General features: G+C 35.6%; 2 protein-coding genes across 2 annotated transcripts; one reads left to right on the top strand and one right to left on the bottom strand.

Annotated features, from left to right (window-relative positions):
- Positions 1-635: 635 nt before the first annotated feature.
- On the top strand, positions 636-12,484 carry LOC132548247 (iron-sulfur protein NUBPL-like). Its single transcript, XM_060212093.1, has 10 exons — positions 636-722; positions 2,272-2,419; positions 3,823-3,857; positions 6,918-7,008; positions 7,401-7,440; positions 7,765-7,855; positions 8,969-9,062; positions 10,205-10,411; positions 11,740-11,822; positions 12,351-12,484. The coding sequence occupies exons 1-10, from the start codon at positions 636-638 to the stop codon at positions 12,447-12,449; spliced, it is 975 nt and encodes a 324-aa protein (XP_060068076.1). The 3' UTR covers positions 12,450-12,484.
- A 5,615-nt stretch (positions 12,485-18,099) lies between these two features.
- Positions 18,100-25,441, bottom strand: LOC132548205 (uncharacterized). Its single transcript, XM_060212027.1, has 7 exons — positions 22,597-25,441; positions 22,305-22,473; positions 21,596-21,729; positions 20,915-21,089; positions 20,366-20,411; positions 19,849-19,911; positions 18,100-19,389 (listed from the first exon to the last, which is right to left on the bottom strand). The coding sequence occupies exons 1-7, from the start codon at positions 25,439-25,441 to the stop codon at positions 18,340-18,342; spliced, it is 4,482 nt and encodes a 1,493-aa protein (XP_060068010.1). The 3' UTR covers positions 18,100-18,339.
- Positions 25,442-25,654: the final 213 nt, after the last annotated feature.

Raw genomic sequence — 25,654 nt, forward strand, 5'->3', positions numbered from 1 at the left:
AACATATTAACGCTGCATTTCGTAATTCTGTTTGAGGAAGGGGGGGGGGGCTCTTAAAACGCAATGAATTCATCAAAACGATCATTTCCACTTGAACTAAATTACGCCAGACAGATTGCAATACTTTCCATTACAGTATAACGTATCATCAAAGCTACATCCATTAACAAAGAAAGATTTCAACTTTTTTTAATCAATATACCAGTCTATATACCAAATCCAGATTACAATAAGAAATTACTAAAACCATGTGAAATAATGTGATTATCGCTCTGAAGCTTACTTTCATTTCATTTTCTATGCCTACCAGTCGAAGATATTCAATGCTAGTTTCCTAATGTCAAATACTAGTTTGTGTGTCCGTCAAAAACAACCCGTTAGGTGCTTGGTTGATCACAAGTTTTCTTCCGTCTCCTGGTGCGCGGACAAATATAAAAAAAGAAGTGAAAAAAGACGTTATAATGACAAGTAACAAGCACTGTCACAATACTAAATACCAAGAAGTGCCTCGACTAACTAACCGGTGAAGCTTTCTAAATCTTATCAGGCTTGTCTGTGTTCTCGTGTCCCTGTGCCTCGTAGTGAGAACTCTTTTATTGGAAAACAAAAAAAAGTATTGACATTGGAGAAACAGAATGAATGCCAGGCTAACGAAAGGAAAGGGTGCAGGGGATTTGTATAGATGTGTATGTCGATTGATGTCAACCCATGAAAATCCATTTGTAAGTATGATTATGGAACATCGATTGCTGAAAATGTGTTATCATTATGTATGCATTCACTTTTCGTCCAGTAACGATGTTGTCGATGGCGTAACCTATTTCGACGGACATGTGTTGTTGTTGATTGGTATACAGATACATGCCGCGTAGTATAATTGAGTCTCATGGTGAAGACCGTTAACGTTAAAAGCGTTAAACTGAAAGTTTGTTAACTGTTTATAATGATTAACCAGGGAAAACACGTCCCCGGCGGGATAATCCACCTGTCTACCAACTGAGTCAAAGGAGCAAGCTCCATCAGTTGGGAAAGAGAAAACTACTTATCCACTCATTTTACATGTACATTCATATCAAATTATAACAATGACACAATATCTTATCAGATACTGGGGGGGGTGAATTTATGTAGAAATATTCTTACTTCTTGTACTAACAATGGCTGAAGATTCTACTTAATTTTCACATTATAACAAACATGCATCAGATTGAAGGAGTGACATCCCCCTAGCACAGGGCTGTGCCTGGGTATTGAGTGTAAACAAACGAACCGCGATCATAATAAAAGTAGTATTAGATGTGAGTTATGCCTCTTTTCTGGGTAAAAATGTTGTATTTACAAGCAGGTAGGGTTATTGTTCAGAATTTCAAAAACATCTTAAACCATGTAATAACTGTAATTTTGCAAAAGTTCAAAAAATTTCATGGATGAGTGTAGTGTACAAGTTTTCACCACCTGTGAAAACAAATTGTCAATATGTAAATCATTTCATTCAAAGTGTCAGATTTTTAACATATTTAAGTGGATTTATATAGAAAATTTGAGATTTACTTCATTTTATGATTTCAAGATATTAATTATTTCTTAATTTCCTGGTACGAGTAAGTGAATTGTATAGTAATTAAAAATTATCTTACTGACAAACACAATTGATATAACAGAATTATTCATTTGTATTTATAAGAAACAGGTAATTTTACAGCATGGAAGCAATTTTCTGCAGCTCCATTCCTCTGAATCTATGGTATTAACTCATTTTCAGCATGTATCTTATTAAAAGAGTATGCTACAACACTTACGAAAATATTGAGAAGTGATGCTGTAAATGATAAGGGTTGAAAAAAACTATCTTGCTATTGGCTGAAGCTCATCAGTTGACATTATGTTCCAGATATGCCGACTATCATTGTCTTTGGTGTCTCTGTTTTCCTGGGAAGTGATCTTCCTGAGGGAATATGATCGGATCGAAACAGGATGACATATAGTCATTAAAATACTGAGCTGGCTAATAGTTTACCTGTTTCTTGATAGTTTATATAATAACATATGCTATTCCACCCAATAAATAGGTAACAAGCCATTGAGTGGTACAACTGAAGTAATAATTTTCACTTTAGGTTTAGATTAGGTAAACAAGGTTCATGCCTCAACACATTTCACATGGAAACTTTCCTCTTAATTACCCCTTTGGTGTTTTTTTAATGTTAAGTAGTGCACTTATTATGTCAGATTATGAGCAAAGACAAATTCTGACTTGTTTGTTTACTACAGGGTATAAAAGGTGAAAAAAGAACTAAAGATGATCTTCAAAGAGAAAGAATGTCTAGAGGACTTCCAAAGAAATTACCTATACCAGGAGTAAAATATGTCGTGGTGGTAGCCTCTGGAAAAGGTGGTGTTGGAAAGTCCACTACTGCAGGTAGGTATGTCAGGGGTGATGTTGGAAAGTCCACTACTGCAGGTAGGTATGTCAGAGGTGATGCGGGAAAGTCAACTACTGCAGGTAGGTATGTCAGGGGTGGTGTTGGAAAGTCAACTACTGCAGGTAGGTATGTCAGGAGTGGTGTTGGAAAGTCAACTACTGCAGGTAGGTATGTCAGGAGTGGTGTTGGAAAGTCCACTACTGCAGGTAGGTATGTCAGGTGTGATGTTGGAAAGTCCACAACTGCAGGTAGGTATGTCAGAGGTGATGCGGGAAAGTCAACTACTGCAGGTAGGTATGTCAGGGATGGTGTTGGAAAGTCAACTACTACAGGTAGGTATGTCAGGGATGGTATGGGAAAGTCAACTATTACTGGTAGGTATGTCAGAGGTGATGCGGAAAAGTCAACTATTACTGGTAGGTATGTCAGGGGTGGTGTTAAATAGTCAACTACTGCAGGTAGGTATGTCAGAGGTGATGTGGGAAAGTCAACTATTACTGGTAGGTATGTCAGGGATGGTGTGGGAAAGTCAACTATTACAAGTAGGTATGTCAGGGATGGTGTGGGAAAGTCAACTATTACAGGTAGGTATGTCAGAGTTGATGCGAGAAAGTCCACTACTGCAGGTAGGTATGTCAGGGGTGATGTTGGAAAGTCCACTACTGCAGGTAGGTATGTCAGGGGTGGTGTGGGAAAGTCCACTACTGCAGGTAGGTATGTCAGGGGTAGTGTGGGAAAGTCCACTACTGCAGGTAGGTATGTCAGGGGTGATGTTGGAAAGTCCACTACTGCAGGTAGGTATGTCAGGGATAGTGTGGGAAAGTCCACTACTGCAGGTAGGTATGTCATGGGTGATATGAGAAAGTATAAAGTACAGTGCAAAAGAGGTAGGTGTGTTAGATAATATTTTTCTCCTAAACAAAGCCAGATAGCCTAAAACTTATCAAGTAGCGGATTGAAACAAAAATTTTAATGGTATAGATTTGATATATACTGTACATTTTGAACAGGACTTGTTATTTATTGTTCTTCCAACTTACACAAGGATCAGTACTGAAGCTAATTCATACATTTAAATATTCTCATGTATGCTATATGCATTTACGTAGTTTTCTTGAGTTGTATGTTTATTTTTATAAATACTTTAATATGTCAGGTCTGATATCTTCCTGTTTTTTAACAGATATTTGTGTCACATGTATTATACTGTAGCTGACTGTGGTTTATTTGTAAATTGAGTACCCATTAAGGTGTATCAAAATAGGCCTAACATTATATAGTTATGGTGATTTGTTCACCTTCGATACCAAAGTTAGCTGAAGCTGAGGACTATAAGGAGATAGTATAACCATGCTTGACTTTATCAGAATCTCAGCAATGATGTCTTCGTTTGTTTCAGTAAACCTTGCACTAGGATTGGCTGCTAACAATCCAGTAAGTACAATGTATACTCAGTATATTTCTAGTTTTTTTTTCTGAGGAATATGAATCATCACTTTTGCTAATGATTAAGAACATTGTGATTTTAGATATTGCTAAGACCTAATGAACATATTAAAAAAGCTTTGAAACTTGGCTGTCTTGTTAGCTAAAATTCACATCGTTTGAATTAGTTATAAAAGATTCAGCAATCACATTTCTGTCTGATTTATTTTTCATTGTAGTTTTTTTACACATATTTAATGTATTATGAGGCAAGAACACATTTGCCGTATCTATCCCGTGGGTACCAATGTGGGTCAAGGTCGGTAGTTGGTGCACATACCAGTCCTGGTCTGCATGGACAAAGGCCATGGAAGTTTATAGAACCAGGAGAATAATCCATCCCAAGGGTGCACCATGTAGCATTTATGTCTTTGTAAGGAAGACAGTAATGGACATTGAAATCCTTGTCTATATTCTGACGTTTGATTGGAGCTCCATGATGGCGCTTCCCTAAAGCTGGTGTGATTGAGCAGCAAAGAAGGGGATGTCCACACTCTGTATTTGTCTCACAGTAATTCCGGATGTTTGTCATCATATCCTACGACAGAGATAATTGATGGATCATTGAGAAAAGTCAAATATCACAGTTATTACAGAAATAATATTTGTGTTGTAGACTGATCTATTGATTACCATAGTCTGTGTAGCTTCCACTAAATTATCAATGCTGAGAAGAAAGGTCATCATCTTAGTATGCTGGTTACACAGGAATCAGCATGAGTAAGGATAATTAAGAGAGCTTTTGTTTTATCTAGATATACATAGAGTTTACACATCAAGTGGTTGCAGTATATAGTGTTTCTTTCATTTATATTAGCTGTTTCTCAAAATTGGCAAAAAAAAACACAAGCTTTAACAAATGTTTTTTTAACTTTTGGAAAAAGCTAAATTGTTTCACCACATGTGGTATAACATATGTTTATACAACAATTTGAATGATTAATTGTACCAAGTGAGTGTAATAATACCTGCTTTAAATGAAAGTGTAGATTGCTTTTGTGACATCTTGATATAATTACCAGTATTGTTGTTTATTTGTTACTATGCACGAGTTTGGGAATCACCTAAATCCGTTTGATACTTAATATTACTACATGATATCCTATAGATATATTCTCACCTGATCAGAAGCAACCAGAGATACTAGTATTGGTACCAAGAGAAAATACAACATCATGTGGATGACTGTGTTGTGGAAGTTTATCTCAAAACCTTTTGAAACTCTAACACAAGCAAGGTTATTCATACACCTTATCTCTAGTTTAGCCTTGTCAACACTTTTAACAAAGTGATTGGTCAGCTTGACTGTTTTTATCAGTGATATGTAGTAATCACTTTCGGACTGTATTCATGTCAGCTGTTAACATAACAATGAAATCAGTATGTTGGACAAATTACATCTTACATTGTAGGGGGCCAATTTTGAAGAGTTTAAATAAAAGTGTGATTATAGTAGCATTTTTATTTGAGAGTAAAGGAAGTGTTAAGTATATGAATGTTTTCATTTCCATTCACACAAAATCTTTTAGTGTATAAATAGTAACAACAGTTAAGGTTGTAATCACATACAGCTGTAGTGCAGCTTCTGATTAATTATGTAAATCTACTATTTTTATATGCCCGTCGAAAGACGGACGTATTATGGTATGGCGCTGTCCATTCGTCCGGCGTAAACTTTTATTTGTCCAGAGATCTCCTACATTTTTCAGCTGATCTTTATGAAACTTGGTAAGCTTAATCACCATGATATGAAGTTGTGTTTTCCTGAACAGGGTTTTGATTTGGTGATTTGAACAAGAGTTATGGCCCTTTGTTTATTTCACTATAGAAATCTTGTCCGGAGATCTCCTCCTACATTTTTCAGTCGATCTTTATGAAACTTGGTAAGCTTAATCACCATGATATGAAGTTGTGTTTTCCTGAACAGGGTTTTGATTTGGTGATTTGAACAAGAGTTATGGCCCTTTGTTTATTTCACTATAGAAATCTTGTCCGGAGATCTCCTCCTACATTTTTCAGTCGATCTTTATGAAACTTGGTAGGCTTAATCACCATGATATGAAATTGTGTTTTCCTGAACAGGGTTTTGATTAAACAATTTGAATATTGAATAAGAGTTATGCCCCTTTGTTTATTTCGCTATTGAAATCTTGTCCGGAGATCTCCTCCTACATTTTTCAGCCTATCTTTATGAAAGTTTGTATGCTTATTCACCATGATATGAAATATGAAAATCTTGTCTGAATATTTCCTCTAACCGATGTTTATGAACTTTTGTAGGTTTAATCTCTATAACATGATTTTATTTTTATGAATGGAAGTTAATTAGATGATATATATTCACGGGCGTATTTTGTTCCGATTTGAGGTACTCTTGTTTTTTCTTTTCAAATCCATTTGGAAGAAAGCAACTCGGTTGATAGTGTACTAGTTTCCATGTTAGTGGGATAGAGGGTACAGTACTGGTGTTACCTAGTACATCTTAAATATCAAGACTTCTAATGCACCATCACACAGGCTACACCACAATCACACCATGAAGTACCAGGAGTGAACTTTGTGTCATGGTTTAACAATTCTGTTCCCTATACATTAGTAGAAACAGCTTGGTTTGAAATCATTGTACGTAGTTATAGTCCCCAATCAGCACTACATGTTACAGAGAACTACCTGTTTGCTGTCCATCTAGATATAGAAGTCCATTAGTTTGTCAGTCCATGTGATATCTCATACACTGTTTCTCCAATTATTACTCAGTTTTGCATGTGAACAGCACTTTAGTCGAAGGCCCTGCTAAGAGATGACCATTTTTCATGGGGTGTCATCAATTTGTCCATGGCAAACATGTTCATGCACTTTCTTTTACAACAGTTAGATTTTGGGATGACCAGTCAGAGTCACAATTATACGCTAAAAAAGGAACAAGTAGAGTTACATCCCTTTGTCCATCTTCTATAAGGTAGTTTAGCCACAAGCAGGGGTGATGAAAAACAAATGTTTCTGTTTCAGAAATCACAAGTTGGATTGCTGGATGCTGACATACATGGCCCTTCTATACCTTGTATGATGAACCTACAGGGACAGCCGGAACTAAACAAACGTAGGTTCTACCATTTATATTCAAAAGTGATTTCTGTATGCTTAACTGTAGTAGATAAAAGTTTTATCAATATACTTTGAGTACAGCAGCCTTAACTTTTTTATTGCACCTTGTTTCAAGTATAAATAAATGTTTCTGTCTTTATTAATCACTGATGCAAATGAAAAGTTTCTGTTTAAATTCAATTTGCTTCTAAGGGAATTAAATCATTTGATAAAGTTTAGAAATTGACAGTTTCACAATTTCTGCAGAATATTCAAGAATTCAGTGTTATGATTAAGTAGTTGATATTTATCCTACTTATACTGTACCATAGAAAGTTTTAGATTCATAATTGTAACTTTGATAATAGGTAACTAGATATCAATTAGTAATATGTTTTGTACCCACAGAAAATCTTATGAAACCGCTGATGAATTTTGGCATCAAATGGTATGTATGATAACCCATTGTCGGATCTGGAAATTTACTGGATTTCTTGTCATTTCAATTACACACGATTATCAAAATTGGTAAATTTAAATTTGATGAAACAATCCCAGAAATCAGTAGGGTATTTGAATAAGTAAAACTTAAAACAAGCTTGCTTGGTAGAATTTTTCTCTTGTAGAATCCTATTTTACTAACTTAGAAATTCATATGAATTGTATCAGTTATTTTCTGGTACATCTATAGAACTAAATATGATGTGTTCTACTAAGATTGTTAAAACTTTTTCATTATACCTATTGAATACATAATTATTTCATATTACAGTATGTCAATGGGATTTTTGGTGGATGACAAACAGGCAATTGTTTGGCGGGGACCAATGGTGATGTCTGCAGTGCAAAAACTTCTGAGGCAAGTACGTAACTTGGGGACAAGCTCAAAGTAAAGAAATTGCTGCAGCAAGCTTGTAGCTCAGTGACATGCTTAAAAGGGGGATGAGGTATATACAGTTTAATGATCACTTTGTCTGCATTATGTCTGTACAATAATAATGCTTGTGTACAAAATATTTTGTGATCCTTCAACAGATTTACGTACTTCATTTTTCCACCTTAGCCTCAAACCATGAAGTTTTACACCTGATGAAATTGTGGTGTTCATCAGTCAGATTTGACCTCTTTTGAAATAAAAGCTTGTTTTGAAGATTTATCCATTACTTCACAAGATCTCATGGTTACTAGAGACTGGATAAATCCATTTTCTGTTGGATAGGGAAACACAGCTGGCATTCACTCTGACACTACTTACAGTGGAATAGCATCCTGATTTTATGTAGAGTAACCATGTCACAGAATGAAAACATCATTGATTTTGACATACATTTCATGGGACTGATCAGAAAATACAAAAATCACCTACAGGTAGACATTCTTGATTTGGCAGTTAAACAATATTATCGCTATTCTTAAAAGGAATTTTCAAATTCCTTAGTATTAAGACCAAAAACAGAGAAAGTAAAAGAAAAGGAGGGAAAAGATGCAAATTTTAAAGAACAAATAAAGATCAGACAATGGTGGGTGCCAACATCCCTCTTGAATCTGATGTTGGGATGTATCAGAATAGTAAAATGGCATCCATCTTTGAGTTTCACAATATTGTTGTGGCCTTTTTGATTTTTGACTGATATAAAAAAACAAAAAAAAAAGCCCCACAAATGACCATCTTTGATTTGACACTTAAAGATTGTGATAGCTGATTCTTGAGAGGGTTTTGAAAATTTCATATAATTTAAGAGAAAAAACAGGAGATTAGAGAAAGAAAAATCAAACTTTTAAAGAACCAAATTTTAATAAAGAAAGCCCAGGTTGGTGCCAATATCTCTCTCTGGAATATCTTATATTTCCACAGTAAGTATTTTTCATGAATCACATGTATATTCCATGTTTGAAAATAGTGAAAATGACATTTACAGTATATAAGCAGTACATGTTATGTAGACATCAGTACCAAAGGACATCTGTGTTGACAGGTAACATGGGGTCCTCTGGATTACCTAGTGGTGGACATGCCTCCTGGAACTGGAGACACACAGCTCTCACTATCACAAAACATACCTATCTCTGGTAAGTCAAGGTCAAGTCAAGGTCAAATAATACTCAGTCATTTCAGGCTAGGAAAAGTTCAGTTCAAGGTCAAACAACATATGCATTAATATATAGTAAGTCAAGATGAGGTTAAGGTCAAACAATTTAGTCATCTCAGGTTAGCGAAGGTCAAGGTCAAACAATGTCACTGGAAAAAAGTCGTCGTCGAAGAGCAAGAACATACTCATTATCATGTATTAAGATTCTATAAAGTTGTTAGATCAGCCTCTGATGTGTCGATAGGTTGTGTTTAGTAGATTAGTAGAACATTCCATCGTCTTGTTATGGTCAGAGTTGAAACATTGCAAACCAATCTTGCCAAAGTTTCCGGGCCATCCCCAGATTTACAAAAGGTCCTTGCACATCAATATTGCCAAAGTTAAAGAGTCCTCAAATCATTCTTCTGTACCAAGTCAGAGTTTAGAGGTCATCGCATACCATTCTGGTGGAGGTTACATCAACATTACCAATTTATTGTTGGTTGTTGGTAGAGGCTTTAACTAAGGTACCAGACATCTATAGATGTACATAAGCACAACAGATTTTAATGATGAAGTTTGTTTTTATTGTTGCTTGAGAAACACTGGATGGATCATTCTCAAAGTCCATATGTATGTTGCCTTTGGTTTCTTATAGCCGGCAGGAGACCATCTTTACCTTTAAGTTATGGTTTGCAAATTTCTTCTTCTCTTGAATGTACCTGATGGAATATTGATTCTCAAATTTCATGTCTAATTTTCCTTTGGGTTTTGTTTTGCGATCTTGGCCATCTTAGATTTTGACAAATCAAGTTTTTCGCTGTTTAGACAGTACTTGAGAGTTCATTCTCAAATTTGTATGTCAGTTTGATGAGTAGATGTCCATACGACAAGTAATTGGGAATTATTAAACAAGAAACGAAAGGGAAAATACCCAACTTACCTATATGTACCACCAATAAAGGTCATACATCGGTGACTGCTCAGATCCCTCGGGGATCTCTCATCTTTATGATGACAAGAATTCAATAAAATCATAATGAGGATTTTGTTCATTTGTAGAATGTATACAGATAGTTATCTCTCTCAGACAACATCACTGCTGTTAGTATAACTATCATGGATTTATTACATTTGACATAGGTGCACTAATAGTATCCACGCCCCAAGACATAGCCCTACTGGATGCTCGGCGAGGTGCAGAAATGTTTCATAAGGTGGATGTTCCAGTGCTTGGACTTGTTCAGAACATGAGTGTTTACATATGTCCAAAGTGCGGCCATGCAGAACACATTTTTGGACAGGATGGAGCTTCTACCATAGCCTCTGATATGGGTCTAGATATTCTTGGTATGTGACTTTCACTATGGATTATCATCTTATTACCTATGTTACAGGAAATTTCTGATGCATGTTTCAAGAATATTCACAGACATTTTAATTCACTAAAGTGTAAATCTCAGCTGAATGTGTTGTTGTACAAACATGTTGTGGTATAAACCTGTTGTTGTACAAACATGTTGTTGTATAAACCTGTTGTTGTACAAACATGTTGTTGTGTAAACATGTTGTTGTACAAACATGTTGTTGTATAAACCTGTTGTTGTGTAAACATGTTGTTGTTCAAACATGTTGTATAAACCTGTTGTTGTGTAAACCTGTTGTTGTACAAACATGTTGTTGTACAAACCTGTTGTTGTACAAACATGTTGTTGTATAAACCTGTTATTGTACAAACATGTTGTTGTATAAACCTGTTGTTGTACAAACATGTTGTTGTGTAAACATGTTGTTGTACAAACATGTTGTTGTATAAACCTGTTGTTGTGTAAACATGTTGTTGTACAAACATGTTGTTGTATAAACCTGTTGTTGTGTAAACTTGTTGTTGTGTAAACATGTTGTTGTACAAACATGTTGTTGTATAAACCTGTTGTTGTGTAAACCTGTTGTTGTATAAACCTGTTGTTGTATAAACATGTTGTTGTATAACCATTCTGTTGTACAAACATGTTGTTGTGTAAACCTGTTGTTGTATAAACATGTTGTTGTATAAACATTCTGTTGTACAAACGTGTTGTTGTGTAAACCTGTTGTTGTATAAACATGCTGTTGTATAAACATGCTGTTATATAAACATTCTGTTGTACAAACATGCTGTTGTATAAACCTGTTGTTGTATAAACATGCTGTTGTATAAACATGCTGTTATATAAACATTCTGTTGTACAAACATGCTGTTGTAGAAAAAAGTTGTTGTATAAACACATTGTTGTATAAACATATTGTTGTACAAACATGCTCTTGTACAAATATCAGAAATTGCTCCACAAGGTAAATATTGTAACTGTACGAGCTATAAGCACTTTCCAGAGTAGGCTCATCATATTTATTTTCAAAATCTGTTTTAAGGAGTGAATTTATACAAGGCTTTATGTTTGTAGATGTGCCTCTCCACATCTGTATCACTTTATGTTTGTGGGAGACGTGCCTCTCCACATCTGCATCACTTTATGTTTGTAGATGTGCCTCTCCACATCTGTATCACTTTATGTTTGTAGATGTGCCTCTCCACATCTGTATCACTTTATGTTTGTAGATGTGCCTCTCCACATCTGTATCACTTTATGTTTGTGGGAGATGTGCCTCTCCACATCTGTATCACTTTATGTTTGTAGGAGATGTGCCTCTCCACATCTGTATTAGGGAGGGAAGTGACCAGGGTCAGCCAGTGGTGGTGTCAAAACCTCAGTCTTCACAGGTAAAAAGTACTTTTTCATACCATAAATTTCTTTATGTTAATAAATCATGTCGGTTTAGACCCCCGACAAAGGTAATGGATTGAAACTTGAAATGAAGAGGCAAAATTGACTTCTACATCTGTAAGGTATTTCATTATTAAGTCAGCAGTTGATATATGAATGGAAAGATTTGAGCCTTCATGCTTATAACACTCTTGACTTAGTCATCAGTTCAAGATATATCCCATCCATTCATTAATGGCTTGATGAGCGAATACTGTGTTGAATTTGAGTATGGACCTTCTAACTTGGCAACAGATGCATTATTTGTCATGTTTATTTCAAGCGGATCAAGGAGAAAATTTCAGGTCTTTTTCTGCAGATCGACAACTTTAAAATCATTATTTTATGTAATATATACCAGAACCCAAACCTAGCATGTCCTTAAATGGTCTTGGCTGTTCATAGGACATATAGCAACAATGAACTAAACTTAACCAGGACTGTGTTGCTGCAGTAACATATACTACTGACTGGCTCTGTTTCAGGCTCTCGTTTACAAACAGATCGCAGCACAAGTCACAGAAAAACTATCCACAATGGCTCCAATAGATCAGTCTTCACCACAGAATAAAGACAAAACGTAACGAGCAAGGAAACGACAACCACTTATTTATATGTTATTGTGAAATATATGTGTACTATACTTATAATGTTGTTGTGTATTATTTTTGTGGTTTACACAAGTGATCCCACCATGAACAGAATGACACACCTGTACTTGTCATGTTCATAATGTCTGAAGAAGTACCATATTACACATGGTAAGTAAATAAGAAGGACCAACATTGACAGGATCGGCTCTCTGTATAGATAGGATACAAATTGATTCTCAAATCTTAAACAGAAGTTTGAAATAAACATTGAAAATATTACACTTACATTCAAACTGATATGATTTGATGAAGTCCTATGAACATTAACAATGTGTATATTGTGTAGAACGTTAAATGTTACATGTAAGAATTTGAATTTAAACTTTCAAACCGAACATGTTCATTGCCACCAAAACAAACCACTTCTGATGTAGAATCAGAATGTATCGGACCGTTACACCCCTACAATAAAATTCATCAATCATGTTCACTTTGTGTTACTGTCATAGTAGCCATAACTCCATTCTATACATACTTAAAAACAGAACACAGTTCCAGCAAAGATAAAGATTTTCATCGCTAATGCTTTTTGATTGGGGGGAAGGGAGATAATTCTGCACAGATTTATGAAGACCATGTGTAATAGAGCAGGGCTTCCATCATATCCATTAGTCTATTGTCAGTTTGAACAGTTTTGTTACTTTATATTCATGTTCATTACATCGGTAGAAAAAGTATCCTTTTCCTCTTTTAAATATTTATAGGCATTGAAGGGATTGGGTAGACGATGTATTTACATGACTTCAACTTGTTAAAATTTTGGAGTAAGACTTTTTTTCTTGAACAAAGGAAAAAGTCAAGGAAAACATTAATGAAATTTCTGTAGGAAAGTCTGCAAGTTTCTAGACAAAAAATCAGTTGTATCATGAAATTCATTTCTATGAATGATGAAACTCTTTGCTTTGATGTGCTGGATGTTGTAAAGTTGATAAATTAAGAAACACTGACAGATGAGTAACAAGTTTTAATTCAAACACTCTTTGAAAAAGAACACAGTGTTCAACATGGCAAAATAACTTAATAAGCACTTATATTACAAAATAACAGTGTACATTTTATGTACCAATAATCATAGACACAAACAAAACCAGTGTAACACATAGATATACTGAGTCTTTGAGAGACAGCACTCTGGTTATATTCATTATTAATTATCATACAACGTAGCTGATTCTCGCCATTTGAATATTATCCGACAACTATCTGATAATAGAGACCCTTGTTGTGTATAACTGTTAAAGATGGGACCTCATAGAGGGTAGTCTCATCAGAACCTTATACATGTAACTAGTTACTGACGAGGTGGTCGTCATCCTTCAGAGAGCTCTCCAGTTGTGAATAGCCCTCTGAAGGGTGGAAGCAGAAGATTAAGTTGTATTTTTTTAAACTGGTATATATACTACACAAACCTATGACACTATAACATTTCCTAAGATAACAATTTAGGTCTTCCCTCTTACATATGGACCAATGATGACACAATGTTGAGTTTTCAAAGCATTTAATGCTTAATTGCAAATCGGATTCCTAGTTAATTAGCGTCGTCAAACATCAAAAGTAAAGGATACTTATATGTGAAAGCCCTCGGTGACAAGTGCATGCAAAACTGAGATCATCACAAGCAAAGTGAACAGACCACTACAATACTGCTGCCTGTGAGACATGCAGTTCTGTGATAACATATATAATTAAATGTAAACACATCCTGTGATGATTCTTGCAAAAGTGCAAATATGAACTCAACTGAATTTTTGAAAGAAAAAAAAAGGAAACATGGAAAAAACATGAGGCTTGAACTTCAAACCAATTGTGTACAAGTCAATCACATAAGATCTATACCTAAAGAAAAGCCAAAAATTTTCAGGAAAAAAAAATTAAAAAAAAAAAAAAATCAAAACCCATGTATTTCATTGAATACTGAGAGAGAAAAGCCTTTTAAAAGGATATCTTTCACAACAGTACTTAATCAAAAAAAATAGTTTGATGACAAGATGAAATCCTATATTGAACCATCCATAAATGATTGTAGATGTTAAAAGATTAAAATAGAGAGAAACCATCCAGTGTTGTGCTGTATTTCTTCAGTCCAGATGTCAACAATGTACTGATAAAGATGTCCGAAACCCACAGTGTATAACATGTCAGTTGATATATAGATCTCTAATGACAAATGCCTTTATCACAGTTTATGACGTGAGTGTACATGTTTAGAATATCTCTCGGTAGGTAAAATAAGCACCTACCATAGTTACATAATTTGACAAATACCTTATAACCTCAGCATGTTAAAGACACCATTCCTTCAGTGAGGGATAGCTATTGCATATTAAGACTACTGATACAGATTAGGTCGTTTCCTACTTGACAGGCTATGATAATATTGCTGACCATGTATTTAGGTTTATATACATTTTGTACATAAAAACAAAAACTAGTTACATACTATCTATCTATATATATATATATAACAATGCATATATCGAGATATTACAACTGCATTGTAATGAAAGACTTAAAATTGCTTAAAGACATGTAAAACTGTCTAAATCACACTGATTTTCTACCCCATCCCTAATTATATGTTATTTTCATTATTAAAATGAGAACCCTGACAAATAGCCTCAGCTACACCGGTTCTTAAATCCTCATGAAATCAAGTCTAACATTATTATAATAAAAAAGGCAAAGAATTCAGTAAAGGACAAATAACCTTTGTTTGATATGATGTTAGCAATTTGCTCAATTAGGGAGTATATGATTGTGTCAACCCACATAACATCCCGTTATAAGCAACTTAAAAATTTATGAAATAAAAAATTGTCATGTCTATTCCTATTGATTATCATACATATACAGAAACAACAAAAATGTTCAGGTATTTTGAGTAGAATCATAAATCAGTGTTTCTTTTCTATAAATACATTGGAGTTTTCAATATTTTATGATTGTTTAGATTTAGATTATAATGGGCATTACACATTTGGCACTTAAAGCACAAGGGGAGGTAACTCTACAAGGCATGTAACTTTTGGTTATCCCATACTCCAGCTAGTCATTTATCAAATGGGAAAGCACATATTTAGATCTAGGTTATCTACTGGATGTTTCAGATGTGTGGATTCATAATACAGAGGAGGTTAGCTGAATAATTAACCACAATACAAGCTGTCTCGATTCTATAGACTAGAATGAATTATTTTATAAGGAATAAAGTGACTAGATTATCTACTTTAAAGGAACGTGGACTGGGATTGTTTACGGAAAACAAAGTTACCTGGGTTATCTATTGGGAAAAAGGTAGACATGTATCATATACTAGGAAAGTAGGTAGAAATAGATTATCTATTGGGAAAAAGGTAGACATGTATCATATACTAGGAAAGTAGGTAGAAATAGATTATCTATTGGGAAAAAGGTAGACATGTATCATATACTAGGAAAGTAGGTAGAAATAGATTATCTACTGGGAAAAAGGTAGACATGTATTTTAAGGAAAAGGTAAACATGTATTATCTACTGGGAAAGTAGGTAGAAATAGATTATCTACTGGGAAAGTAGGAAGAAATAGAATATCTACTGGGAAAGTAGGAAGAAATAGATTATCTACAGGGAAAGTAGGAAGAAATAGATTATCTACTGGGAAAGAGGTTAGAAAAAGATTATCTACTGGGAAAGAAGGTAGAAATAGATTATTTACTAGGAAAGTAGGAAGAAATAGATTATCTACTGGGAAAGTAGGAAGAAAAAGATTATCTACTGGGAAAGAGGGTAGAAATAGATTATCTACTGGGAAAGAGGGTAGAAATAGATTATCTACTGGGAAAGAGGGTAGAAATGGATTATCTACTGGGAAAGAGGGTAGAAATAGATTATCTACTGGGAAAGCAGGAAGAAATAGATTATCTACTGGGAAAGAGGGTAGAAATAGATTATCTTCTGGGAAAGAGGGTAGAAATAGAACTGGGAGAAGGTAGAAATAATATCTACTGGGAAAGTAGGAAGAAATAGATTATCTACTGGGAAAGTAGGAAGAAATAGATTATCTACTGGGAAAGTAGGAAGAAATAGATTATCTACTGGGAAAGAGGGTAGAAATAGATTATCTACTGGGAAAGAGGGTAGAAATAGATTATCTACTGGGAAAGAGGGTAGAAATAGATTATCTACTGGGAAAGTAGGTAGAAATAGATTATCTACTGGGAAAGAAGGAAGAAATAGATTATCTACTGGGAAAGAGGGTAGAAATAGATTATCTACTGGGAAAGAAGGAAAAAATAGATTATCTACTGGGAAAGAGGGTAGAAATAGATTATCTACTGGGAAAGAAGGAAGAAATAGATTATCTACTGGGAAAGAGGGTAGAAATAGATTATCTACTGGGAAAGTAGGGAGAGATAGATTATTTACTGTGAAAGTCAAAGATTACTGACTTGGGGGGAAAAAAGGTAAAAAAGGAAAAAAACTTTACCCTTTAGTTTTTAAAACCACCATGTCACTGTCACTCATACTTACAGTGTATATAACAACTATACCATGACAAGGTAGCTATGTCACACGTGTACAATTAAATGCATAAAACTGGCAGGTATTGCATAAAATGAATTTATCTTTACATAAAATGAATTTATCTTCACATAAAATCTACCAATGTAAATGAGACATAGGTTTCCATTACTTGATATAAACTATACAGGTGTTTCATTACCAGACACTTAAATCAAAATCATGTCATCCTTGTACATACCGTAGCAATGGGTTGTTGCTCTTCAAAGTTCAAATGATGCTTTTTTTATTAACTGCACTAGTGAAAAAATATACTTGAAAAAGTTTTTTTCAGGTTTTCCCTTGATTCCCATTTAGAATTGCAAATGATAATTTCCAAGCCTCCTTTGATATTGATATAAATGTAATAAAGGCTGGATATTTCTTGCAGTGTTACCCAGGTATTCTCTAATCATATCAGGCTAGTTAACTAGTGTCTACCATTGAAATGCAAGCACTCACTTACCACATCAAGTTATATAACAAAGAGAACATTCTGGTAATTATTTCTTTACACTAATTTATAGTACAAGGTCATGTTACCAATTATGCAACAAAGACAAACAATCTAGAAGCTGATTATTCAGTGCCCCATCCACCTTATCCCCCCCCCAACACCTCTGCCTCCTCCCTCTCCCCAACCTTTTTCTCAAACTTCCTTCTCCCTTCTCTCTTCCCCTCTAACCACAACATGAATGCAGCTCACAACATTTTTTATGAAGTTTTACATCAAATCATTGCACTATCCTAGTTTGAATGAAGCCTGTATCTATAAATATTACATTCGCCTGGAGACTTGTCTATTGTACAATAGCTGTACTCATTAATTTTCCATATACAATTGTATAATTAATAACAATTTTCTTACACAAAAAGTTACATTGTACGAGTATACTTAAAACATTGCATAAATAATCTATAATGCATAAATACTTTGATCTGATTTTCATCAACAGATCTTTAGTAAATATTAGTTAAAGATAACATTTATATATCACAATTAGTTAACAAATATCCAACAATTCATATCTTTCTCATATTTAATTTGAATTAAAATTTTTCTTCTTAAAAGATCATTTCTTACAATTTGAGTACTATTTTAATGTGTTAAAGACAATTTTTTATCAATATGAATGAAGTACCTGACATTGAACTCTTTAAGAAAACCATCATCAAAATCCATCAAGATGTAATGATGTAACCAAAGATATCTTCAGTAATGACCTTGTAAACCATGTGAGGATTAACCACATTTTCTGGATATTTAAGTTCAGGATTGTCAATCCTGATTAATCTTGTCATCCTTCTGTAGGGTCTGGTTAGAGAGATTTACGTCACCATTACCACAAGCATGAGAGCTGCCTTCAGGCGTGTTTTTAGCATTTAGAATACTGGAATCGCCAGTGCAAGTTAAATTTGATAAAACCTCATTCTGGACGTCTGATGATGTCTCCTTGCCTGTAACATTGTCTTTTACATTTTCTTGGTTATTTTCTAACTGAGTGAAACAAACTTGTGATGGTGACACCAGATTATCTCCCTTAGACTGATGCTGCTCTTCTATACTACAAGACTTATTAACAGGTTTAAACTGTTGACATTTACTTAAACTCTTAGGATCTGTTTTTTCTATTCTTTTGCCACCATTTCTGTGTTTTAACCTCTGTGACCTCTCATGTCGCTGTGACCTACTTTCAGTGATACTAGACACTGATGCATTGCTATCTTCATCGTCTCCATCTGCAGCATCATACTCTTCCTCATCCTCTCCAGGGTCCTCTGCATCCTCCTCGCTTGGTGACCATTGCCATGACCGCAGACGATAGAGGAGGGTAGGGTCTAGGTGACCAGGGGGTTGGAGAGATGACGGGGGGAGGGGGTGCAACAGAGATTGAATGTGACCATCCCTGAGCTCACTACCAAACATTCCAGACCTGTTGAAGTTGTCTATTGACGAAGGAACATTCCAAGGTCTTGGCTGGTCACAAATTGACAAAAATGAGTCATGTTTGATTCCTAGTGATGAACGTTCATGTTTGTCTCCAAGACTTAGATCCAATCCACGACGTTCATCTTGTTTTCGATAGCGAAGAAATGGTGAGTACTCTCCAAACTTATCAGACAAATGCCTCCCTCCTTCATCAGACTTGTCAGCAGATATCATCTTGCTTTTATCAGAGTCTTTGTCTCCTAGACTCGGTCCCCATCCCCTGGTTACAGTGCCTTTATCAGGTCGTGACACTTGACCTTCTGAACTAATGTCCTGAGGGTACAGTTCCTCCTGGCTTGACCTTAGTGCCTCAAGCCATGTCATATTTGGTTGATCCACCTGCATAAAAAAGCCAGCTGTTCAGAAATTTTTATCAACAGCAAACTAATAATTATTGAACTATTTTTAACTCAACACTTCTTAATAATGTTGATATGTTTAATGTAAATTTATTTCACTAAATATTATTTTCACATCAAAAAAAATCCTATTAGTGAATTTTTTAATTTTTAAATGTTTACTATAAAACTTCCAATAACACCCTGAATTTTAGAAAAATGCAATATTACAAAAAATCACAACAATTAACCCTACAGCAGCCATACATACTCATAGGTATTATAATTATGGCGGGATTATTGATCACTCAATCAGAAAAACTATTTTTAGATCCAAGGAGTTAAGATTGAAGCACTATCATTATAAAGGCAGTTTTTTTATTTCAAGGTCTGTTTCCATTTCATTTCTACAAGAATACCTGTATTCACTGATATTTTAAAATGAATATTTTTCCATTACCTGCTGTATTGGATCAAAGTAGGGGAATTTACGTGGCCGTCCTCTCTTATTGGGTAAAAATGCCTAAAAGGAAATCAAGATCAAGTTCAATTCAAAGATTTCAAACAATACAGTTGAACTTTGCACACTATTACAAATTAACACCTATCTAAAATACAAATTTACAATGGATTTAAAAAAAATTCAATTACTTAAACAAAAATAGGATGATTGAAGGAGACAATTAACATTAATGTCCATTTCTAAATGTTGTGCACAGACTGATGACCAAACAAAAGTGAGTTAAATGTTCCCCGAGAATATTAGCGTTTAGATTAAAAAATAATCACGGAAAAAATATCTTTCCTTTTGTCAAAGGAAAATATCCCATACCTATACAGAGTTAAAATACAATAGAATGACAGCACAGTTTACCAATATAAATAATACACTTTTAGCCTATAAGTGGTGAACAAACCAGTCATGCACTCAAAATTCTTATAGTACAATATGATTGTATTAAAGGGAGATAACTTACTTGTTTGTGGATATCTTGTCTGAAGTCCACGCCAAAAAATACTGTAGTGTAAAAGTTAAGGTGAAACTATCATCACACCAAATTCTCAGTGGATGCATTATTATTTCTTAATATGATCACAAAATAGCTATCTCTAATTAAAGTCCTCATAGTAACTACCAAATTATATCTCAAATTCAGTCCCAAGTTTCTAATCAGTTTCCAGTGATGTCATAACAAGACTTGTTTTCCGTAAATGTATCAGCAGAGACAGAATATAAAACAAAAATCTGCATAACTAATTTCATAATTTCATTCTGGAATCTTTAACAAGTGCTGAATTATTTTACACCAGTTTCAGCTGTGCTTATTCTTCCTGTATACATGAGAAACATGGTACCTACAATTACTTAAAATCTACCACCATAAGTGAACCGATCAGCATAGTTCTTTAGGGTATGAGAGGATATAAAGAAATCATTTTTTATATGTTAAAGACATTGACTTCTAGCCTGACAATATGGGCTGGTACACTGATATAATCCACCAAAAACTGTCAGTAAAGGATATGTTTTATATTTTCCTTTGCGCTTCATTTCCACATTTGGGAAGAGAACACGAATGGCTCTGTTACACTGAACACCCCAGTGTTGGACATCTGGTTCCTCGATACGACCTTTCAGTAATTCCAGTATTTCATCACGTGATACTCCAGACTCCAGGTCTCCTGTCCACTGTACCAGTGCTGTGATGAAAACCAAAACAAAGAGGTCTTACATGATCAGAGAATGTTTGTATGTACCTTGTCTCAATTGTAAAGGCACAGCAATTTGATTTATTCTCCGACTACTTATATATTTGATTTTAATACACCATTCTTAAAGTTCATCACCTGTAAATTTCACTTTCAATTGAGAACCAATGACAATAGAAATTTAAGATTATATACTGTATAATTGGTAACCTTGGCAGGGTATCTAATTTCAGTATACTCGCAGCCATCAAAGATTACACAAAATTATACATAAATACCTGCAACTATTGAACATAAATCAAAATATAAGGAAATCCATGTGCATGACTGTATATATAGATACTAATGTATAGATGTGTGCAAAACGTCCTCATCATGATTTAGTCCAAACTAGGACAATCACGAAAATAATAGTCACAGAACTGAAAAATATTTATAAATATGTTTATTCAATGTCCTAATCCATTAACTCCGGTGACACAAGGATTTATACGTACAGTGTAGGTGGCCGAGGATTTTCTCCATGTCCTGTGACATGTCTCGAAGCGGTTGATATGTTACACCTTCACCATCACTCACTTCTTCCTGCTCCTGAACATGCTCATTCAAGGCCACACCAAAGAAGAAGGTTGTAATCCAAGGTCAAGGTCAATCATTATGAAATATTGTATAAAAATAAAAACATACCAAACCACAGCACTTTTGTTGTTCCGTTGCAGAACTGTACTATAACCTGTAAGGAGAGGTAATTACTAATGTATATGTATTTTATTGAGCACTTGAAATGTAAGCTTTGATGGTCAGTACTTTGTGTATTACCAGTAAATGGTATATGCTTTACATAACATGTAGTTAAATTCCCTGCATTGGGTTGATATAATTTACTTTAATCTTTGTTGAGCAAGAGATCTACAAATTTCATTCTATCAACTTTTTCACCCCTAAGGCCACTCAAAATTATTTTTTGTGTCGAATCAGTAATGAACAAATTTTTAAACCTAATGTTGTGTGCCTGCTGTGTCAGTAAAGTAGATATATTTGTACTTGGCCATGAACTGGGCCAGTAAAATGTCATTCTTTGTACCCCAGTCCAGCATGGCCAAGTCAAAACCAGACCTCTGAGGTTAGTAAACAAAAGAACATGTTCACCCAGTGAAATGATATATTTTTTACCTGGTCATGTGGTGGGCTTAGTAAAAAGGATATTTTTTGTACTTGCCCTTACGCTGGGCCAGACTATGGGGAAATTGTTCCCTCACAGCTTTGTTACACGCAGGTCCCCACTGTGTGGCCTCAGGTAGACTAAGGATGACACTGATCTTCTGGAGAAGCAGGTCACGTGACACATTGCCTCGTGGATACACACAAATCAAATCTGTGAATAAAATGTAAATCATTATAATACGTTTTTATGAATGATCAAGAGTATAATGCAATATTTTGAATGAATGTGTAAAATCTATTAAAACATCCTTTTTGGTAATAATCCACCACTTACCTGGTAGAATTTCCTTTATCTTCCACATCTTCCAGGACTCCCCCCGACCATCTGACACAGCATCTCCAGAATCCAGGTCTGCAACCTGCCCGTGCTCAGTCTCAAAGTGAAGTCTGTATTCCGACATGTCTGCACAGCCAAACTCACACAGTGAGCAGTTGTACATGTAGGCTGGGTCACGTACACAGTAGCCAGAATTATGAGTAGACAAGCTTCGTTCTCCATTCCTATTGGATGTCTGCGGTGGGATTGGCCAATCTGTGGCCGAGGGGCACTTGATTGGCCGATCAAGTCCCCTAAATCCGAGCTGTGATTCAAAGTACTGACGTATCATAGACGCTGTCTTTTCCATCTCTTCCTCCCGTCCTCCTGAAGAATACTTGAGAGGTGGGGTATGATCTGGATACATATTTACCACAGGGGGTGGGGTGGGACGCAACCCTGATCCTTGAGGGTTAGGGGATCTATTACATGTAACTGGCTTGTCATCAGTATTTGGACTCCAGGACTCATACTCTTCCTCCAACATCCCTCGAGAGTAAAATCTATCTTTCCCTTGATCTGCAGGAAAAGTCATGTCACCCTGCTTCCTTGAACTTTGCTGGCCTTGTCTGCCACCATCTGGATCTCTGGTTTTCTCAAGGAGACGTCTCTTGTTGCCACTTCCCGGCCTGTGAGTACTTCCCAAGGAGACGTCACTGTCATTATCACACTCGTCAGAATCCCAACCCTCCTCACAATCTGCCTGATTCCTTAACACCACGGGGACAGCCCTTTTTCTCTTGTTTTGTTTTACTTGCACCATTTCTTTGTCGTCTTTTCTATCCTGATCATCTACCTTGTTTGTCCTTTTCTCTACTCTCTCTTCCTTATCTTCTCCTACATCTTCCTCTTCCATTTCTACTTCCATCTTTTCATCACATTTCTTCTCAAAATTTGAATAATTTACTTTTTCCATGGTATTTGTTTCATCTCTCATTTTTCCTTCATTTTTTGTTGCATTTTCTTTTTCTTTCGAATTACCGTACTCTTTCTCCATTTTTGGCAAGGAATTTCCAATTCGAAACCCTGATGATTCAGTGAGAAAAGACAGGTGTCCCCTTGGAGTCCAACCTACCGGTTCTTTGTATTCTGATGACCTCTTTTCAGACTTTAAGATCTGACCGTTAGAGTCCAGTGGCATGGCTACTCCTGAATCATCAAGATCTGTCTGGTCAGCAGCCTTAACTTTGCTTGTGTGATGTGAACTTGAGCAGTGAGCTTGGAACTGCATTTTTACTTGTGATTTCCAATTGCACAGTTGACAAAAATAGACAATATTTCCTCCTTCTCTCACCAGCTTGGTAAATTGACCAAATTCAGCCGTGTAGCATGGGGTCATTATGACAGGACTAGTGTGTGGACTCTTACGGTGTGAGCCTTCCTTGTCTGGTTTGTTTGAAGCAAGAATCTGGTCTGTGAGCTTCTGAAGGTGTGTCATGTTTTGGGTTGGGGCAAGATGAACACTGCGCTCTACTCCATGAGTAATAACTAGTTTTGGTGGATGAGATGCTGTTTCTTGGTCTTCGGTTACATTAACATCTTCAACAAGCTTCTGACTTCCAGTTTCCAAATCATCTGAGTCTGATCTAAGAAAACTTGGTGACCTCTTTTGACTTTTAAAACTATCTCTTGCTTTAAAAGCTGGGGAAATCTTATTAGGAATCTTTTGGCACTTTTTATGGATTTTCTCTTGTGGTTTTTCCTCCCATGTTTTTGTGTGCTCAGAAGACATATGGGTGCGGAGGTCTTCTACAGTACCAAACCGCAGACAACAGCGCCCACACTCTTTGAGTTGGTCATTGTTTGGCAAGTGCTCTTCACTGACATGTGAGAGGAAACTATCACGTGATGTCAATATTGAGGGTAATGTTGTACAAAGCTTACACTTATACAAAACCTCTGCATACTGCATTAAGTTCTCCACTGAATTATGCAATACATTTGATACATGTGACAATTTGGCAAGGGGCTCAAATGTATCTGTTTTAGAATCATCACTATAATTACAAAACAGCACAGGGTTTTTATAATTACCGTCACTCAGTGGGGAATTGGATGTGAAATTCTCCTTGTTTTCTGTATTTGAGTCTGATGATTCTACAGAATGCTTCCTCGACTTCCTAGAAAAGAAGCTGGTACTGTCTCTATGGTGGGCAAGTCTCTCTGGTTCACGACTCAGATGTCTATCGGGTTCACGACTCAGATGTCTGTCTGGTTCACGACTCAGATCTCTGTCTGGTTCACAACCAGGACTGGTAGACATGCACAAGGAATTGTCCTTCATGCTTCGATAATTCCATAATTTCCCAGAGTTCTCTTTATGACCTTGACCTTTATCTTGAACGTCACTTTGCCCTTCCTTCAAATACATTTCACTGGAGGAACAAGTTTTTAATTCCTTTGTGCTTTTACATGATTTGTCTGTCCGTGTGTCTGTATCATGGATTTCTTGTTGTTTTCCTATATTACTTTCTTTCTCACTGTCACCAATAAGCTTCTCACATGAAGGGTTATCTCCCTTCGGTGAAATCTTATCACCATTGTCTGTAGATCCATCCGAGCTGTTTGCACTACTCAGTATTGTTCGTTTAATGGTAAGATAATTGTAGTTCTCTTGATCCCATGGACTGAACACAGGTTTAGCATCATTGTTACTTTTCAAGTGATTCTGACCCATATGGCCTTGAACTCCATAGGTTGTTTCCTCAGTAACACTGTGTTTGTCTGTGGTTGAAGTGCTGTACTGGTCCAAGCGCCAGGGAGTGAAGATTTTTTGAGTTCCAGCATCTCTATCTGCCTTCATTGTTTCTACAATGTTCTACCGTGGGCCATGGACTATCAATCCTTTCAGTATATCTCCCATTAACTGGCCTGCAACATAAAATTCAAGTAACAGTACATCTTGTGTGTATGATAGAAAAACCAGTCCTTGTGTTTATAGATAATTTAACCTTGTAAACAACACAAGATACATAGATATCCTAATTTACATCTATTTCCTCACAGAAACACCCAT

The sequence above is a fragment of the Ylistrum balloti genome, unplaced genomic scaffold, assembly GCF_031769215.1.
Source record: "Ylistrum balloti isolate Yb309-2 unplaced genomic scaffold, AGI_CSIRO_Ybal_v1 Utg370006, whole genome shotgun sequence".
Taxonomy (NCBI): domain Eukaryota; kingdom Metazoa; phylum Mollusca; class Bivalvia; order Pectinida; family Pectinidae; genus Ylistrum; species Ylistrum balloti.

Bases quoted from the DNA above. Each gene is read 5' to 3' on its own strand.
- LOC132548205 (XM_060212027.1), bottom strand. From the start codon at position 25,441: ATGAAGGCAGATAGAGATGCTGGAACTCAAAAAATCTTCACTCCCTGG. The intron at 21,730-22,304 runs ATATCCTTTTTA...ACCTTGGATTAC, and splicing joins CGTAAGGGCAAGTACAAAAA to AACCTTCTTCTTTGGTGTGG. The intron at 20,412-20,914 runs ATATCCTTTACT...TAACTTTTACAC, and splicing joins CGCAAAGGAAAATATAAAAC to TACAGTATTTTTTGGCGTGG.
- LOC132548247 (XM_060212093.1), top strand. From the start codon at position 636: ATGAATGCCAGGCTAACGAAAGGAAAGGGTGCAGGGGATTTGTATAGA. The intron at 2,420-3,822 runs GTAGGTATGTCA...CGTTTGTTTCAG, and splicing joins TGGAAAGTCCACTACTGCAG to TAAACCTTGCACTAGGATTG. The intron at 7,441-7,764 runs GTATGTATGATA...TTCATATTACAG, and splicing joins ATGAATTTTGGCATCAAATG to TATGTCAATGGGATTTTTGG.